Below are 19,208 nucleotides of genomic sequence, written 5' to 3'. Positions count from 1 at the left end.
TGCTGCTGGTGGGGGGCTGGCTGCTAGTCCCAGACGAAGCTCTCAATCTGTTTCTTACCGAAAGGTCTCCAGAATCCTTTCTCCCCAGAACTTTCCTTTTTGATCTGTAAAAATACAAAGGAACACTCCTTCATACATTATCTTTGTAGAGTAACACTTAATGCTGGTCTGGAGTTTCACAGATTGAACGTGCTTTCATATTAGCTAGAGTTCTCGTAATCCCTCTATCAAATATCGGAGGCTAGCAGTGACTGATGGCACTTTAAGCCGTGATAGCTCTTGTGCAATGAATGAGGCACTGAGCCACAGAGTCCCTCTCAACCTCAGCCAGCTCTTCCAAAACAATGTATGCACAACCAGCTCTTTATAAAAACGACAATGCATACAGAGTCTTAGGTAATAATAATACTCGGCGTAATCTATTCAATATCAGAAATCTGTAATTTCGGTTGTGATCGCAAATTTCAGCTGAATCAATATACTCTAAAATTGAAAAGACGCCTTCTCACCATTCTCGCTACAACGACGCACTTACCAGAGTAGAGCTGCTGGGCAGAAGGCAGGAACCACCGTGGGTAGTTTTCTTTTGAGACACGTATGTTTGTTAGAGAGAATGGCCTGATGTTGTTATCTGTAAAGCATCCTACACATGCCATGAAGATACTCAGAGTGCACACCAGACCATAATAAAGCATCTTTTAAAAGCTGCCTTTTAGAAAACTAAACTCAATAAACTAAAGAAAGTAGTTTCAGGACAAGACTTAACCATCGAATAACCATCCTGCAGCTATCGTTAGTGGGCAACTATGCAGGGCTGTATGTTACCATTCCCCGTTGCCGCAAGGTTAGCTTACCTGTGAATGACTGCAAACAGATCCTCGGTAGTGCGGGGTTTGTTTGGAGACACAAAGACATCCTCAGCGTCAGCCTGTAACTCCTCACTCAGCGGAGACACGATGGACTCATCGCTTGGAGAAGACTCTTAAACAAGGAAAGAGGCCGCGCTATGAGTCAGACCCCGCCGCGCTTTGCAACAGCACTGCCAATGCGAGGCACCAGCTCAGTTCACGACCGAGTGGCCGATACCGCCATACAGACTTTATCCTCTAATCTAAACATCATGTACGTTGCCTGTTGGAGCCCATAAAGGGGGCACTGCTGGGGCCTGAAATCGGGATCTCCTGTTTACTGTACAGCTGTGATAATAAGGCTCCTCTGTAGCCAGGGTTAGCGCTCCTCCCTTTTCTCTTTTCCGCTGAAATGCAGCACAAGGGAGGAAATAAGTATCAGAGAAATAACTCTGAATACACTGAAAAAGCATAAAATATCTTTGGGCTGGCTGGCCAGCTAACAGATCGGGGGGGCTCTGTACTTAAACCTACAGAGGCATGCTGGTTTGTACCTCCAGCCTCCTTTTTGACTCCACCACCAGTCATGTCCAAAGCCACACGATATGGTATAACGCAGAAAGAGTTCACAACTGACCTTTCAGCGAAAGCTCGTCCGCGTCGCCCACCGTCTCGTCCGCCCTGCCGTCATCAGAGGCACTTTTGGTTGGGATACCTGATGCGATATCATTTTCCTGCTTGCAACTCGCTTCACCGCGTGAATTCACTGCTGCTGTCTCCGCTTCGTAGCCGATATTCCCAGGCACATGGTGGCTTACATCGGGTTGGTGCTTATGCTGATCGCTGATGGCCGCTCCCTCAGCCTGACCTGGGCTTTCGCCCGTGGGCCCAGCTTCCAGCCTCCCCTCGCCGCCTGCGGAGAGCTCTCGCTGAGCCTGCACTTGCGGAAGGTCGTGCTCCGTTTCTGCTCCCTGTCCGGGTTTCTTTGCTTTGTCATCACCTGTGAGGACAACTGAGCCCTTCTGAAACCCGTCCGTGGAGACGGCACACGTCTGATTCCGAGCGCTTTCCGGCAAGCGCTCAGCGGCCAGGTGTGTTTGGTCCTTCCTGGGTCTGATTTCAACCAGACCCACGCTTGCTGAAGTTACAGCTTCTCGCTCACAGGTATTCTGCCCGCTGAAAGAGGAGCTTTTCTCTAAAGGTGGCTTTCCGGGGCCCCCTTCTGCTGGGGAAGCGTCAATGTACGACATTATGGCCTCCTCTGTGGAGTACTGGCGCGATACTGGTTTCTTGGCTAAAAGCGGCCTCGTTTTGCCCGGGGAGATGTCGGTGGCCATCAGGGCGGTCTCCTGTATGCAGAGCAGGTCTGGGGCGCTGCCTTTCTGTTTCCCTCCTTCAGGCTTGTTGACTGCCCGGAGGTGGACAGACTTGAGAATGGAGGGCGTGATGGCGAGGGCAGAGGGAGGGCTGGGTTGCAGGACTTCCCCGACCGCGCTCTGCTTGCTGTGGCTGAAGGCATGCAGCTGGTGCCTGTGAGCAAAGGGCTTGCTCAAGACATTGTGAAGAGCACTTAGGTCGAGGTGAGTAGGAGGTATAATCGGAAGTTCGAGGTCTTTGCTCACCGAGGCGGTGCTGTCTTTCGAGAGCGGCTGCTGCAGCGACGACTTCCTCTCTGGTACTTTCGGCTTCCTCTTGCTCCCCCCTGGAGACAAGGGTCCCGAAAAGAAAGCGGTCGGAAAAGAAGAGGTGGGCGTCTCCGACTGACTAGAGTACCCGCTGGAGGGCGAGGCTAACCCCGCCAGCTTCTCGGGGGAGGCCAGCTTAAACTCGTTATCGACCGAAGGGAGGGATGGGGTGGTGGCTCGTGACCCGGACTGGGACGTCTGGGATTCGGAGCTCTCCGGTGACTTGATGCACTCTATGACTGTAGTACCCGTAGCGGTGCTCGAATTGGACAAGGACCTGTAAGGATCGCTGGATTTCAAGTCGTTCAGAAGCCAGAGGTCTGCATAGTGAGGTTGTTCAGCACCTTCGTCTTTAAAGGAGGGGATATCAGCGGCGTCGAAAGGAGTGTCCTTTAACCCGCCGTCGCCCTGGCTCGCCCAGGGGAGCTCCTGCTTGGCTGGCAGGTTGGGCCCTTCCACTCGGGAAGGTGTGTTTGAAAACTCAAGGGGCAGCTTCATCTCCCTGGCAGTGTGAGAGACGTGCTGCCCGCCGCCGATCTTTGGTTCTTTCTTCTCAGGAAGGTCAGTGCTGCCTTCCGATTTCCTCAAAGACGAGCTGCGTTTTGGTGGGGCTGGCTTTGCCTTTGGTTTCTTCAGTGAGATGCTCTGCCGTCCCTGCCTCCTGTGGCTCATGCACTCCTGCCAGGCGCAGTCAGCCAGGCTGGAGGTCACGCTCCCGGTCTGGCCGCTCTCGGAGCCCGCGGCTGCATAGTTGCAAATATAGCTTTTATTACCCTTGAGACCGCAGTCAAAGTGCATGGAGGTATAGTATCCTTCGGTATCCACGGAAAAGTGTGAGCTAGTATCTGCCTTGTCAGAGGGGGTCTTTTCGAGGAAGCTGTCGTAGGTGGCCATGCTGGTGAAGCTGGGGCATCCCAGGCTGTCGGCCTTTGGGCGCTCGGGGCTAAAGTCCTGGCGACAGGAGGCGTCGTGGTGATGGTGCAGGTAGTTCCACTCGCTGTCGCTCGTGTTGCTGTTGTTGGGGTCATCCAGTAAATCCGCCACGGTGGAGGTGAAGGAGCTCGCCCTGTGGCCCCTGACCTTGTCCACGTGGTCACCAAACTGCTCCGTGATGAAGACGCTGGAGTCCTCGTTGGCGTTGGGAGCGGTGTTGAGTGACAGCTCGGAGTCACAGTGCGAAGAGCCTGTCAGCGGAGGAGAGGCAGCAGGAGGAATGGTTTCGGATGTCTGGGAGGGACATGTGGAGCTGCTCCCGCTCCAGTTGCCACTGGAGGACTGGTGGTCGTCTTTCTGGTCCATGTGGCTGCTGAGCAGGACTCCTGCCGTGGAGATAGAGTGAATGGGGCTCCCGAAGGTGTCTGAGTTGGATGAAATCTCACAGCTGCCTGAATCAGCCATCCTTGACAGCCGCGATCTCCCCCTCTCGCCGATGCTGTGTTCAGGGCTGTGCAGGTGCTGAGGACAAGTTAAACCGATGGGCTGGCGCTCTTGTGAACCCTGCTTGCTCAAGACCTCCTTCCCCTTTTTCGGGATCCTCTCTTGGCCAGCTAGGAAGCACTCCGCTTCGTACCCTGCATTCTTGGCGGTGGCATCCTGATGGCCCTCGCTGGCCCGGGCGCCCTCGCGAGGAAGGCTCCGCGAGCGGATGCGGTTGCTTACAGCAGCAGCGAAGACGGCATCCCCATTGTCCGCCAGCACCAAGATGTTGCCGGCGGAGTGGGAGAGGGAGGCGACGACACTCTGCCCCCTCTGGGTGCGGATCCGCCGCCGGGAGGGAGCGGCTATCAGGATTTCTTCTGTCTGGCACTCCGAGTCCCGGGTCCCCGACCTCCTGCCGCCGGAGCCGGAGAAGTCCGGGTTTGCGTGCACAATCACATTGCGCTCTCTCGCCACTGGCGACTCATCTGAATCTAGGACACACGGAAAGCCGGGTGAGTGGGAGACAGCTCCACATTTCCTGGCACGAGACGACCCGCGGAGCAACCCAAGAAGCATTATCTGCTGTATTCTTTCTGTTTTAATCTTGCTGGGCATTGGACCAAATTTAACTTTGCTATAAACAGCATATAAGGCAGACCTCATCCCGGTGAGGTGGGGAAATTCTCCTAGTCCTGCAATGTGATCTCAGTTCTCCTATTTCTGCAATGTGATCTCACACGGAGCTGATCTTGCTGTGGTAAATATTAAGATAAATAAAGTTGTCACTCTATTTCAGCTAGTTAAAGACAGTTTTCAGGAGTGGTTGCTGGACAAAACACTCCGTGAGCTTCTGAAAATAATTCTGTTTTGACTACCTGTCTGTTCAGAATTTCCATTATCTGCTTCTTTACTACCAAGAATATTTGCAAGGCAACAGGATCTTTCTTTCATAGGTTCTCTGGTTGCTTATTCCCTATGATAAACACATTCCTTCTGCTTCCCATCAAGTTTCATGGCAACGGACCGAGATACCAGAGCCACCTTCAGGTGCAGATGAACATTAAGAAATAACGATCCTGTTCATTAGTTTCATTTTGGCTTAATACAAATTTTACACTGAATTTCCCCTCAACAGAGTTGCTCCTAATTTACCTGGGACAAAAAGTGAGGTAAGCTGCTCGATTTCAGGCAAATATCCTTGGTAATAAAGAATGAAAGGAAGGAATCGAGGACGAGCGTGATAAACAAAAGGAATGTTTAGCAAAGTTTCCCGTAGGGTACCAGCAGCTGTCTCTAAGGCGGATACGCGACTGCTCATCTGAGTGAGTTATCCGGCTGTTGTGACAGCTTATCATCACTTTGCTGAGCAACATCTGTCAGTTCTTTACCTTAAGCTCCCCTCAGGCAAGAAAAAACTTTCACTTAATCTAGTTACTTTTTATGCACATAACTATGGGTTCATAACAGAAATAAAATGAAAAAAAAAAGAACTGATTAACATTTACACGATAAGAGCTGAACACGTACATCTATATTACTCAGTAAGGCTCCCGGTCCGTCAAGGCCATATGGAGTAATATAGCTTTGCTTACTGTAGTAAATCAAAAAAACAAACCACGTCATTCCCAAACTCCACAAGCATTTACACTTTCAAGGTTTCGTTTCTTTGGAAGGCTGGCTACCAGCTCATATCCCTGCAATTTAAGTTGGTTAGAAAGCTATCTATGGAAGATTTGTATTTATACTACACCTATTTCTTGTTGCACTCTTCTGGGGATGCCAGAGATGGTTTTCCTCCTCCTCAACTTTCGTCTCCGCTGTAGTACAGATTGTGAATGAACAAGAGAGCAGCGTATACTAGCCTCTCTGTCAAAACCAACTCCTGCAACCCATAAATAGGTCTCATTAGCCTTTAGAAATAGTAAACAAATTTTCATGGCTGGAACACAGTGGAGGTATGTGAGCTTGGATTAAGCCTGTGAATAAACATAAGGGAGCCCTTATGTAGCTCTCATGTAAATTATATCACAGTATATCACAGTTTTACATCTAATTCCAGCTCCCCCCTCAGCAGCCTGGTCTGCCAAAAATAACAGAAGGCATAAAAAAAAAGAAAAAGAAAAGAAAAGAAAAGAAAAGAAAAGAAAAAAAAATCAGGAAGGAAAATAGAGTTGAGAGCTCTTGGTAACAGGGCATCTTTCTTATAGCTATTTATCCATCTGCCATAGGGACAATGACAGTAACTTGTCTGCAAAGAGTAATCTGTTCAGCTGTAGCCTGACTTATTTTAAGCAACTAAGCGTAAGAAAACCATTTAAGGTTATAATGCCATATTGCAGTAGTTGGGCGCTTCTTAGGAGACCAATATGCCAAGGGGGCTAACATTTCAAAAAGGAAGGACACAGCTAAAATGGGGCCAAGTCCCTGTGCAAGTTTAGAGAGCATTCTTCGTGACGATGACGCACGGCCAAGGGTGACATAAACGGGCAGCTGCTATTTATTCGCGTACATCAGTAAGTGGCCTGATTTTCACAAGTGCTCAGCACACGGCGGGATGCATGGGAGTCCACTCTGGGAATCGGGTCACGCAGTCAATCAAGATCCTTCAAGTTTGGATTTAGGAGCCCAACTTCAGCGGGCACATTTATTCATGACCACAGTCATATAGAATAGGCAAGAATTCCTCGTTTTCTTTATGTTTCCATGGCATTAGCACAGGGCAGTGTCTTTCACTTTGTTTTTTACACTGTGTTGTCAAAATAAAGTAAAAAGGAGGCCCACCAGAAGACCAGCGCCCATCTGCGCTGCCTTTTTGCACAACCGTACACTCACGCTCTCTAAAGTTGATGTGGGACACGTTGGAAAAAATGTGCCAGGTCCATAAAAACACTAACATAAGGATCGCTGGTACAGTGGTTTGTAATCTTAAGAAAAATGAACAAACTAAACCAAACAAAAGGGAAAAAAAAATCCTGATAAGAAGCTCTGTTTTAATAGCGTATAATTATAGAAACATAATTATACACAGACATACACGTACATATTACACTACATAACAATGTAAAACGTTAAAAAGTAACTTTCTTGTAAAAGTTCTTCTTGAAATCTACTACAGTGAAATAGAGGCTTCAGACAGATGTCCTGTAACCACCAATGCCCCTGGAATAAGCAGAGGAAGAACTTTCTTTAATATGGAACGAAAGTGCCGTAAACTCCAACAACAGTCATCTTCAAAAAAGTGAACATTTCTCAGGGTTGGGAGAAGCTTAAAAAACAAAAAGAGAGAACTGAAAGCAAACTCTTTGAAACGAAAAATCAATCAATCAGCATCATTGCTGGTTTTCCAGCAACTGTGAGTTAGCCGAACATGCTCTGTGCACCAGATGCATGGGGGTCATCTCCGAGAGGAAAGTGGAAGAGGGTATATCCTCCCCGTGACGCATACAAATTATTCCCATTAGTGCTAATGAGAATGATACACATAAACATCCAGAAGATTACATACCATTCTTGATCTGTAAAACTGATCAGTGGAAATTTGGTTCCAATGTATGGCACGTGGAGTCTAGGCAAAAATGGCTATTACTGGAAAAGTTAACATTGGTCCCAGACCTAACTCTCCTCTGAACTGCATTAGGTGATGCTAGCCATGTTAGAAAGCCTACACCAGTTAGGGGCCTATATTGAATCTAGAAAGAGCATGATTTTAACACCAGCTTTACCTTCTGGAAACGCTATTTGCTACTTTCCACAGGGATTTCTGTCGGCAGTGCCCAACCTGCCCAACCTGCGACCTCGACCAGCCGGCTCCCAGCCTCCAGCCCGGCAGGGTCTATGCAGGCAGCTCTGCCGGCCAGCCGCCTTTCCTCCCGTGGGGCCCCGGCTGGCCAGAACCACCATCCCGGTACAGCCCTCCCCGGCACCACAGTGAACCCCACAGCCTGTCTTGCAGGAAGGTTGGGCACCGCTGATAGACACGGGAAAGAGCAATGGGATGTGAGGGGCTGTGACCTCCCCCCCCAGCCCCCCAGTTCCTGGGAAAATAGAATTAAATACAAATATTTTCTCTGGGGAATGAAGACTAAGTGAAAGCTCCCTGCTTTTTTCCTGACTGTTTATATTCAAGGCTGTAACTGTGGAAGTCAGCCCACTTTATGCTCTTACATTAATCAAAACTTGGTGCGAAATATTATTGAGGAAAACTCAGATCAACTTTATGTTTACCATAGCCCTCTGGAAGGAGAGAAAGAGAAAAAGAGAAAGAGAAAAACAGCCTGATTTTTGATTCTGGAAATAAGTCATCTATCACATTTAATAAACGATATACCTGCTGCTTCTATAAACAAATTCTGCTTCAAATAAATCTAGTCAAATGCATCCAAATGTTATATAAGTAAAAGAAAATGCCATTACTATACCTTCAGCATAGCTGCATGTAAAGAGATCTCAGAGTGATGGTTTGCATGCTACACAGTCATGCCTCGCATGTTTAAATAGTAGCCTACATTCTCTAGTTTCTCTTCTCCTGCTACACATGATAATCATATGATTAATTTTGGCGGCTTTCTGCATTATTTCAGTCAGCTACATTCAAAAAGTTATTTGAGGTCTTTGTAAATACAGACTGTAGGTTATATACACAACAAAAGTACATTGTTTACACAGGGGTCCAGTGTTACGTTACGCTGTATAACATGACTCCGAAAATATGGGCCAAATTAATCCTAGATGCAGCTTCAGTGACTCCAGCGGCCACGCATGAGGGATGAATTTAGCCCACCGTCTTCCAGAAACTAAATCCTCAAGCTAGGGTCTTTGCCCCCAGACTGCACAATTCCGTGACTTCAAATAAATTAAACAAAATAAGTACTTGACCTCCCTTGAACCATGCAATAAATACGAAAAGAAATAGAAGAGATTTGTACCAGTAACATTGATGGGGATAATGCAAGAAGAAATCACTTGGGCATCTTGTTTCATTTTCTCCTCTGGAGTTGGGAGAGGTAGTGCTTTACTCCAATTGGTTTGTTTATCCAGTGTAGAAGGGATATTATGTATTGGATTTTTCGGCCTCTGCCCTAACATGACATCTGTATCTTCGTCCTCTGGTGGATGGGACTGCAAATGAATACATTCAAAATCAGTGTCTCCCACTCAGGCACACAAGGCTAATTTTGAAACAAAGCAGACACAGATCAGAAATCAGTTACAGGGATGCAAGGAGGCACCGCTCTACCTAAGTCACACAGCACAAGCTATTCTCCAATGGAAAAGTAACAGCCTACTAATAGCAGAAAAATACCTCAATATACTGGAAACAATTCAGCGTATTTACGGTGACATTTACAGGACATCTCCTCCATCAGAAAGGGCATGTCCTGCATTCGCGGGCAGGCATTGCAAGCATGCCCTCAATTACCATCAGCGCTAGGCACGTGGGCCCTCTTTTGCATCCGCGACCTTTTGAACACCAGAGTCCGCTGATTACTAGCGAGGACTGGCCCCATATAACCGTTCGTTTGAGGACAAGCATCAGAAGGCCCCAAGTTTTAAAGAAGACCCCTCCATACTCCAGGAAATCATTTGCATTGCATTTTTGCAAACTCAGAACATGAGCAGACCGAAGTTACAGCAACCCAGCAGCTCTACGGTGGGAAGCAGCAGGTGCTAGAAGAGTAGCCACCACCAGAAGAAATTCAAAGGGTTATTTAGAAACCATGCACATTTTTACAGCATGCTACGAGAAGCGCTAGATACCGAAGATAAAGAAACAGAGAGAAAAGTAAACTGCATGGAAGAAACACAGATGATTTGCTTTCTTTTGGAAGAAACAGCAAATCCCCCAACAACACCCTGTCTTGCAAAGCCACTAGAATTTCATCTAGTACAAGAGAAATAAATTAAGCATGTTTTCATGTGGTGCTGGCTACCAACTCGGGTTTGGGGGTCCCTTTGTTTGCAAAAAAAAATTTCAGTTTTGTTTGGAAGGGACGGAGAGGAGAAACACTTACCTTTTTCTGCCTAACTTCCCTCCCTTTTCCCATTAATTCGTTCTTCTATAAGCTGCAACAACTCTTCGACCAGCCCAGGGCGTCCGTCTGCCTCTCAGTTTTTAAAAATGAAGCGCAATCCCTTTCAGGCCAGCTTTCTCTTCAGTCCTGAATTCCCAGCTGCTTAACTACCAGCCTTCCCCCTCATGCTTGCTGTTTACACTTCATTTGCAAGTTTTAGTTTCGGTAGCAAACACGGTGAAGATAAAATATTGCTCTCCGGCTCCTCGACAGGGCGTTCGGCAGGCGGGCGTTGAACACCGCAGGATCACGCCCAGGCTGCCATTGTACTTCTGCCACTCCTCCGCCCAGGCTCCTCACAAATCCCGGGGGAATTAACCGTCTCGAGCTTGCCAAACAGCATTTACGCCCCGGCCCCAAAAGCATTTAAGATCTTAACTCAGCAGCTACTATTTAAACTGTTGGAGGGCACTTACTTACCTCACCAGCGTCACCTCCTGCAGCACCCCCAGACCCGAGACAACGCACGCTTCCTCCTCCTCCCGCCCGCAGAAAACCCCCTTTTCCCACGTAGGATCTCAGTCAAACATCGCAGCCTTCTTTCTGCCTGCAGCTTTTGTGCCGATCACGGCAGACGTGAATAGCTCATATAAACTTCAAGCACAAAAGACTTTGTTTCCTAGGTAACTCCCCCCCCCAAAAGTTTGATGCGTGCATGCAAAAAAACCCAAGCCCCTGCACACACGCACGGGGACACACACACACACACGGGCGCGCACACACACACGGAGGCTGCATTTGTTGCCGATTCCTCCCCTGGATGACAATGAAGCGCTGGACAAAGCGGGCGCAGTGACCCTGGCTGCCAGAGCTCCTCCTCTCCAAACAGTGGCACCACCAAACGGCCAGAGAATAAATACCCACTGCCGTGCTGGCATTGCCAGAACAGTTTCTCACCGTTTAGGAAAAAAATGAAGAAAAGGGGCAATTTGGCAAAAACATTGCAAGAGAATGAAATGCGATCGCTAACGCTATCGAGTCTGTCCCGGTTCAGGTCTTTTAAAGGAGGTGATAGGAGGAGGTGGCCTCGTCACCATGAGCTCCTGAAACCCATCCAAGGTGAAGAATGAAAGAGGGGAAAAATAAAAAAGTCATTATTGTGTCTTACTGACAAGAGAAAAACAGAAAAGACTTCTTTTAGCGCAGTAAAGTTAGCAAGTGAAAAGCAAGCAAGAGGAAGGGTTAGGATCTGGAAGGGAGAAGAGTTGAGACAGGGCTGTTAGTTGAGGATTGCTTGTTTTTCCAGTACCTTTCTACTCCAGGGGGTCATGTGGCAACACTCAATTGGGGAGGGCGAACGGGTGCTGTTAAACTATAAACATGAAATGTAAAAAAAAAAAAAATAAAAATTTAAAATTAAAACCATACACAAAACGTTTCTGGAAAAAGCACATCATTTTTGTCTGGATAAACTAGCATTGGAAGCAAAACAAGCTGAGTTTTTTTTCCTGCTGATGGGTTTGTTCCCCAGAAAAGACTACTTCTCTACAAAACGCAGCTCAAGCAACCGTGCCCACAGAGTGGTTTGGACCCCTGTGAAGTCTGTGCAGATTTTGTTTACTCAGATTAGACAAAACTGCAGTGAAATTGGTTCAACCTCCTTGTACAGACATGCTTAAATTGTCCCAAGAATGCCTTGTATTGATTTGGTAACTCAAACTGTGTACTGCCTGGAGCTGAAGCAGCGCAAGGTACTTATCCAATTACATTATAAATGATCTATTTCATAATATAAGGGAAATCTTTTTGCATGAGGTATTTAAGCAATGGATATAAATAATGCTGGTCCTGAGGGTGATTTATCAAACACATTGGTTGCTAAGGTTTTCTGATGTTATCATTACATCTCTAAGGTTGCAATCATTGTGTCAGGGTGACAACGGCCAACTGGCTTTTTGTCACTTTTTCTAACGCTTGAAAGGACAAACAGCAATGTCTACAGCGTCCTGGGTCTCGCTGAATCCCTGCACCTTTGAAATCCTCTTCTGGCGGAAACTCTGGTTTGTTTGTTGCAATGTCCTGTTTTCAAAACCAAGGAGTGAAGGATGACTTATTTTGAAATAGGAAATAAAACAAAAAAGGAGATAAAGAAAACAGGTCTTTTGATCACACTGGAAAACTCTAGCAAGTGTTTCTCGGTGGGTGTTATTATCTCCCCCTGCATTAGTTAGCAGACCTGCCAAATAATCCTATGAACGTTTTTCCTCCCAATCATTATCAACACCGCTGTGATGGATGAACCACAATCCTCAGTTTGAAAGACTGCATTATATGGTCTCCTCTCAAAAAAAAAAAAGCTGTGGTGAGTCTCAAAAGGCCTAATTCTCCATCCTGTCCTACTCTCCTCCTAGACACACAACACCTCCTGCTTTGCCCTGGTCCCATGTGCAGGACTAAAACCAAGGGAAGCCTCCAAATAAGCTGCCCATCAGCCTTACAGGAGACCAGACGGGGAAATCAAAAGAGAACTGTTCCCAGTTAACATTTCTAGCAGGTTAGTTTCTACTCAGGTCAGTGCAAAACCAGTTCTCCCAAGCTGGGAAAAGTCCTTATTGCAGGACAAACACCTCTGTTCGTGCCACGAAGGGTGCAGAGATACTGAATACATCAACCAGTTAAGTCTACTCTTCAGATACACAAGGGTGATTTCACCTTTGGTCCTCCAGATGAGTTTCCAGTCATCTGCTCTGAGCAGATTGACTGCATTTAACGGCGTCAGGGTTTGAACTGAAATTCAGCTTCCCTGTGGAAGGTGTTGGAGGATCTCTGGAGAGGGTCCAGACAGGGGGAGACAAACGCTGCTGAGGTGACAAGCGTTCAGGATATGAAACTCTTTGCAATGTCCTGCAAAGGCCTATGATGGTCTTAGTGCACAAGGAGAAGGGGACAGGAGGGACCTCCCGTCCTGAGCTCCAAGCACAAGCCGCTCGGGGGCAAATCTCTCTGGGAGAAACAGTGGGACCTCAACTTTGGCCTCAAGCAAGGTCTGGCTATGCATCTGTCTGTCCTGTCAGTGCACGGCTTTCCTACCTCCCCTGTGTGCCGCTCTACCTGACTGCTCCGAGAAAACACCCGTCTGGGCACACATGCCCACAGCCATCGTTGATGTGCTGAACTCTCAGGTCTCTGATTAAGCACGGCGGGACAAACTTCCTAGGTAGGTTCCTACCATGAAGAGGTAGGACAAAAATGGAGGTGACCAGCAGAATTTCAGCTCCTGCTGTCACAGCGGTGCTCCTGAGAAAGCTGGTGCCACCGCTACCTCGCCAAGGGGTCCCGAGGTCACCTACTACCTGTTCCCGCACGGCACCCACCACCGGGCAGCCGGGGGACACTGGGATATAGCAGCAGCCTTTCAACACCTCCACGCTGTGGGGGAGAGAGAGCTGCCGCTCTTCAAATGTTCTCATTCACTCAGAAGACCAGAATATCTCTGAATGTCCTGAGTAAACACATAATTAAGCAAGAAATTATTATTATATACCCAAGGCTGTTCTGGTCTGATGGGCAAATCTGCAGTTAGGCAGTTTTCAAAGTGAATTTCTTTTGTGTGGGTGTGCTTGGCAAACAGCAACGGTGATAATCAATCTGTTAAATACAAAGCCAGAATACTTTAAATAGGCATTTTTCTTTAATGGGCTAAGATTGCTTTGAAACCAAACTGGTGCGTAATTGCTTGAATAGGGGTTTATTCTGCAGTCACTGACAAATGTGAGCATCTTTATTTTCTGCGCTATCCGATCAACTTCACTTGCAGAGGTGCCATTGTGCTTGTGAAACTGCTTTGCAGTAAAAATCTGGGTTGTATATGCACGTGATCTGATTTCTCAGTGCTCCGTGTCTCTTCGATGTGAAAGTCTTTGGCTTCTGTGCACTACAACAACAAAGTCAGATGTCCAAGTCTGAAGTAGTCAGCAAGGCTTCGCCTTGGGAAAGAGAAAGCGGCATTGCCGCAGAGCAATTCAGCTCGCCTTCCTTCAGCGCCTAACTCGGAGCGAGATGAAGCACCCCTGAACACTCTCCCCACTGATTTTAGGAAGAGCCTAGCGTTACTTGCAGGTACCTACGTCAGGACACACGATTCACCCTTTTAGCGAATGAAAATTTTAAACCCCATCAGTGCAGTGACAAAGAAGCAATTTAGCAGTCGAGAAACTTGCCAACCTGGCAATTTATGGACCTGGCCCATTTATTATCCCAGAGCTGGGATCCGGAGGAGGAAATGAATGGGCCAATAACCAGACAAAAATGCCACCTCAGCCCCTCTTCTGTTTTCCATCCCCCAAAGCTTTGAGATGCCACTGTTGTTCGGGATTTTCAAGATATGAGGGAAGATTAGTGCAAGAAGCATCATTTGCATTAAATCATGTACCTAGCCTGCCTTACCTATAGTGATAGCATTACAGGAGATACTGAGATTTCGAAGTTAGTGCACAGGGCGTATTGAACACAGTGCAATGGCGAGAAGAAAAACATAAACCCAAGAATAAAGAACTAATTTTTCTTCAGGTAATTAAAGACGTCTTGAGAATGCTAATGCCTCATCAAGACTATTTATCCCCAACATGTTTGTCAAATTTAGGCATGGCTGAGTTGAGTCCTTCCCCCTCAGCTGTGTTTGACCATGTAGGCAAGGTGTTACCTTGCAGGACATCTCGGTGGCTGAGTCACAACCCCCAGCAGCACAGGGCCGGTGCTGGCAGTGCCGACACAGCCTTGGCGAGGGCAGGAGGCGGCTAGCAGAACAGCGGTGTTCTCCAGAGGATTATTTTTGACTCCTGCTGCCTAAAAGTTGCAACTAATAAAAAGCATAAGCGACCAATATTATTTCTGACTTCAGGCTTCTATAGCACCGAGTGGCGGAAATTTCCTTCCCAGGATGACCTTATGAATAAAGTGAGTGATATTCACCCAAGCAGAGCATTAGCATGTAGCTTCAGCATCTGCAAGCTTCATATATGGTCCATTTCCAACAGCGAACAGAACATATGTGGGACGCTTTCACCCTACGTGAGCACAGAAATAATATGTACTTATTAACAGTACATCCCGACTTCACCTTTGAAAGCAAACATTCACATACTGGGAAGGTAACATGTAGAATAAGTGTGAACTAGTGTTTAATCCCACATTCATGTGAGTCGAGTACTGACTCCTTCTGTGGCCCTGGGCGAAACCTCCCTGTCTCTCTTTCTCTGCCTGTAAAACCGAGAGCCTGCTGCTTCATTAACTCACAGGAGTTCAAGAAAATGGTATTGATTTACATGTTGGAAAAATTAAAGGTCTGGTAAAAGGAGAAGAAATACTAATAAAAGGTTAGCAGCTTTCGAGTGTTTTCAGAGCACAGTTGACTACTTAATTAGAAATTAACATTCGTACCTATACAGCAGCTTTCTTACGCAGTCAACTGATGCTGAAGGGAATACTTCTGACCGTGCTATTTCTGCTGCAAAACATAGCCCTGCTCACCTGCCTGCTCCCAACATTTATATTTCCATATGTTTCATTCTCTCAAGTTTTTGTTTCATCTGCTTGTGGGTGTTTTCTTTTCTTTTAGAGCATCACAAATGTGTTCTGTTAAAGTACTGACAATCCTTTAACGATTAATGCTCCAATGTTTTGACAAGGTAAAGACAAAAATAAGACATGTTTTCTGACAAAAGTCATACCACACATGGCATTCCAGCAGACGAAGGTACAAAATAATCATCCCACCATACAGGGTAGTAGGTATTACGCTTATTGCACAAATAGTGCTATTCAAGTTCATTCTGACGAATAACGCCAGGTAGTTTTTATTTCCAACAGCGACAGGCAAGATTTGTACACAGAAAGTGCGTAGCCCAACTCGTGCCTGGCCCTTAACTCAGTTATTTTTTACTGAGGCTTCGTATGGCTTCAGGACAAAACTGTGTGAAAGTTAGTACATTCAGTTGTGTTTCCCTTTGCTGTACAAAGCATGCTAAGACAGACCATAGGGAATATTTTTGAAATGGCAGGGGGATGGAATAAAATTGCCTGATGCATTATTTTCTCTTCACATTATAATTATAATTATGAACAAACTGACACTGAACTTCTTTGTGCAATTGTGAGTGTGCATTTCCAAATATTATGGGTTCCTTGCTCCACCTCCCTCATTTTATTATAACAGCTGTGCCATGAGGGGTTTGAGAAAATGCGGTCCATGACATTCTGAACTTGAACACTGAGATTCCGGAGCCTGGCTGGATGGACTTGGGGAAACCAGAGAAAGAAAAAATGCAGAGAAAATGAAAGAGCAGTCTGGAATGCAGTTGGAATGACACAGCATCTTCACACTCAGTGACTGGGCTCAGCAGTGCTACAGGCAGGGTTGTCATGGGAACATGTCTGAGGAATATTTCCCTCATTTTCCCAAGTCCATACTCTCCTCAGATTATTTTTGGTGTTTTGGGTTTTTCTGTTTCATTGGCAAAAATGCCTAAACGAATTATACTTACAAATGTGTTTGGTTGTATAGTTCTTCTGTGTAAGAGAGACTAAGTATGCTAGAGTTTTTCAGCTTTAAAAATTAATGTCTGGGATGGATAGGAAAGTAAAATCATGTCTGCAAAACCAGGAGGGGCATGGAGAAAGGGAACGGGAAAGCAGTGCTCACTGTTTCTCACAGTCTAAGAACCAGAAGGGATGAGATGAAGTTACGAGGCATCAGGTTTGAAACAAACAAAAGATACATTTTCATACAGATTGTTAAAGTCATTGTCACAGGATGCTGTTGAGGCCAAGGTGTAAATTTGCTAAAAAATGGATTAAACAAGTCTCAAAATCAACGCGGACATGTTCCTTGGTGGCAGTTATTCTGTATTTGATCTCTAGCTCAGGAGCTCTGTAACCAATTTCTGTATGAAACTGGAAGGATAAATCATGGGACAATAAACGGCATAAACCATGCCCTGTTCTTATACTCTTTCGTGAAGGATCTTTCATCAGACAAATCAGGGCAGTTCCTGTAACAAGAGTAGACTATAAAGCTAACTCCAAACTTGTCTTGCCTGGGACACAAAAGATCCTATGTAATTTCTAGTTCTCTATTTCTTTTCCATGACAAAATGATCTTCTGATGGGACAGTCCAAAATGTCCCTCCAGACCCATTTACGCTGGCATTAGTTGCTTTGGACTTGAATTCATTTGGTCTTTCTTGGAATTTGTGGGACTTTGGCATCTTCCTCCCTGTAAAAATAGTCATGCTTAAAAGTGAATCTTCATCTGTTGTGGTTGATTTTCTCTGGCTTTACTATACAATATGCAAGATCTTTGGAAAAGCTCGTAGCCACCTAATTGGTAGCAATAAAATGTACAAATGTGGAAGCCTTGGCTGGTCTCAGACATAGGTGACCTCTTTTTCAGTAGCTTTCAGTAGTGATAGTTCTCCCAGTCCTCACAGTGGTAATGTGAACATTTCTCACAATGAAGCCACTTATTTCAGTGCCTTAATGCATGCATTTAACTTAGATGGTCAGTTTGGAAAAGTCGGATCAACAGGTTCTTGTTGATCACTTTCCGAATTTATAAGAAACACAGAAAGGGGCATTTATTGTTGTTTAGTATTGCATTCACCAGCACCTTTCCAATGCATCAGAAAAGTGCAATACAGAACAGACTGCTATGCCACAAATAAAAATTCTTGTGAGATTTAACATCTTTAGTTCATTGACGGATAGATGATACAATCTACCGGAATCACATATCAAACATCACCGACAGCCCCTGAAGCAGATGTGCCTTTGCAGATGTCAAAAAGCTTACGCCAAAAAGGGCAAGCTAGCCAATACAGCGTTCTCAACTTTCATGATACCATTAAGTCATGAAGGCTGGCACAATATCAATTAGTTATTCACTGTTGCAGTGTCTTGTAAAAATCTCTGATTAACCTTCTGCCAGATAGAGCATTCATGTGCAGCTTCATCTTGCCTTGTTCTCTCTTTTTTACAGTTGCCCCATGAACAAGGAGTTCTCTAAGAAATGGGTCAAGGCACTTTGAAGTACTCTGGCCTTGGAGTATTTGCAATTATCAAAACAAAACATTGCCAGATGCCTTGAAATCGATAGGACGACAACCTCCCAGCAGCTCTTGTTTTCTCCTCCTCAGGGGAATACTGAACCTGGTCAGCTTCCAAAAAAAGGCCCAATATGGGTGGGCACAAAGCTTAATATTCTCCCTCTTGAAAAGAAAAAGGTGGACTTGCTGATAAAGCCAAGACATCTGCATTCAGCATGACTTAATTTTGACATCTAATATAGGACTCAGAGGTTGCTCAGTATTTATTATTATTTTGTGTTCCACAGATGGAAGTAATGTCTAAAACACACTGGTTGTTTTCCAAACACAGCAAAGATTCAGGCCTTTCGCCACTGAGTATGCAATTTCAAAAGACATGCCTCGTTCCCCATCTGATACTAACTAAGAGACCTTTATGTTCAATATACTGTCCAAACTATTACTGTAACTAGTTCTGATCCATAACGTGGGGTCACCTCTCCTTTACCTTTCAATGACCCTACAACAGCTCTAGCTTTGATGATGACTTATAAAAAAGAAACAGGTAAGCCTGGTTCTCCTTTACGTCTTTCTACTCTTTTCTATGCTGTCCCTTAACAGCGAGATATCTTCTTTCAATTGAATCATAAGGCTTGCAAATTTAACCAGTTCAAAGCCTCTTCGAAATTATCCAGATAAGCAGCCAAAAAGCCAGAATAGTCAAACTAGTTGAAACCTTATCATGCATTTCATGCTTTCAAATGAGAAACAAAACTCTTCCTATGGACTGGCTAGCTGACGTTTCGGTCCCTGAACAGGTAAATGCTTTACACTGTGACTCCTTTACCATTATAGTATTTCCATATGGTTAATATAATGGATTAGGATGAATGTACTTGGATTTTTAAGCTAAGTAGGTGACGATTCAGTAGCTACACACTTATAAGGTGCACACGAGTGTAGCGTCTCTGTAGATGCCAATGCCCCTGTACCTGCAGATGCAGGACAGATCTATCCCTACACTGAGGGCTGGCATTAGACATATGCATCAATTAAAAGTCAAATCCAGGTCTGACCTGTGGAGTTTAAAATGGTTTGAGGAATGCAATGGCTCGTTGCACAGGGCAGAATTTAGCTACTACGGCACTTTCATGGGTCAAACAC

The 19,208-nt window shown here is 45.8% G+C and overlaps 1 protein-coding gene across 1 annotated transcript in view; it reads right to left on the bottom strand.

The window, feature by feature from the left end:
- Nucleotides 1-19,208, bottom strand: part of NHS (Nance-Horan syndrome (congenital cataracts and dental anomalies)) — a gene marked incomplete at its 5' end in the record, with an annotated part of 23,091 nt that overhangs the window by 501 nt on the left and 3,382 nt on the right. The window contains 6 exon segments of the mRNA XM_009578208.1: nucleotides 4-104; nucleotides 855-981; nucleotides 1,486-4,443; nucleotides 5,703-5,834; nucleotides 8,878-9,070; nucleotides 11,273-11,335. Coding sequence (XP_009576503.1) covers nucleotides 4-104; nucleotides 855-981; nucleotides 1,486-4,443; nucleotides 5,703-5,834; nucleotides 8,878-9,070; nucleotides 11,273-11,335 — 3,574 coding nt within the window.

This window comes from Fulmarus glacialis, unplaced genomic scaffold (assembly GCF_000690835.1).
Source record: "Fulmarus glacialis isolate BGI_N327 unplaced genomic scaffold, ASM69083v1 scaffold9900, whole genome shotgun sequence".
Lineage (NCBI taxonomy): Eukaryota > Metazoa > Chordata > Aves > Procellariiformes > Procellariidae > Fulmarus > Fulmarus glacialis.
Note: the sequence above shows the minus strand (reverse complement) of the source record. Positions and strands in the feature narration are given on the sequence as shown.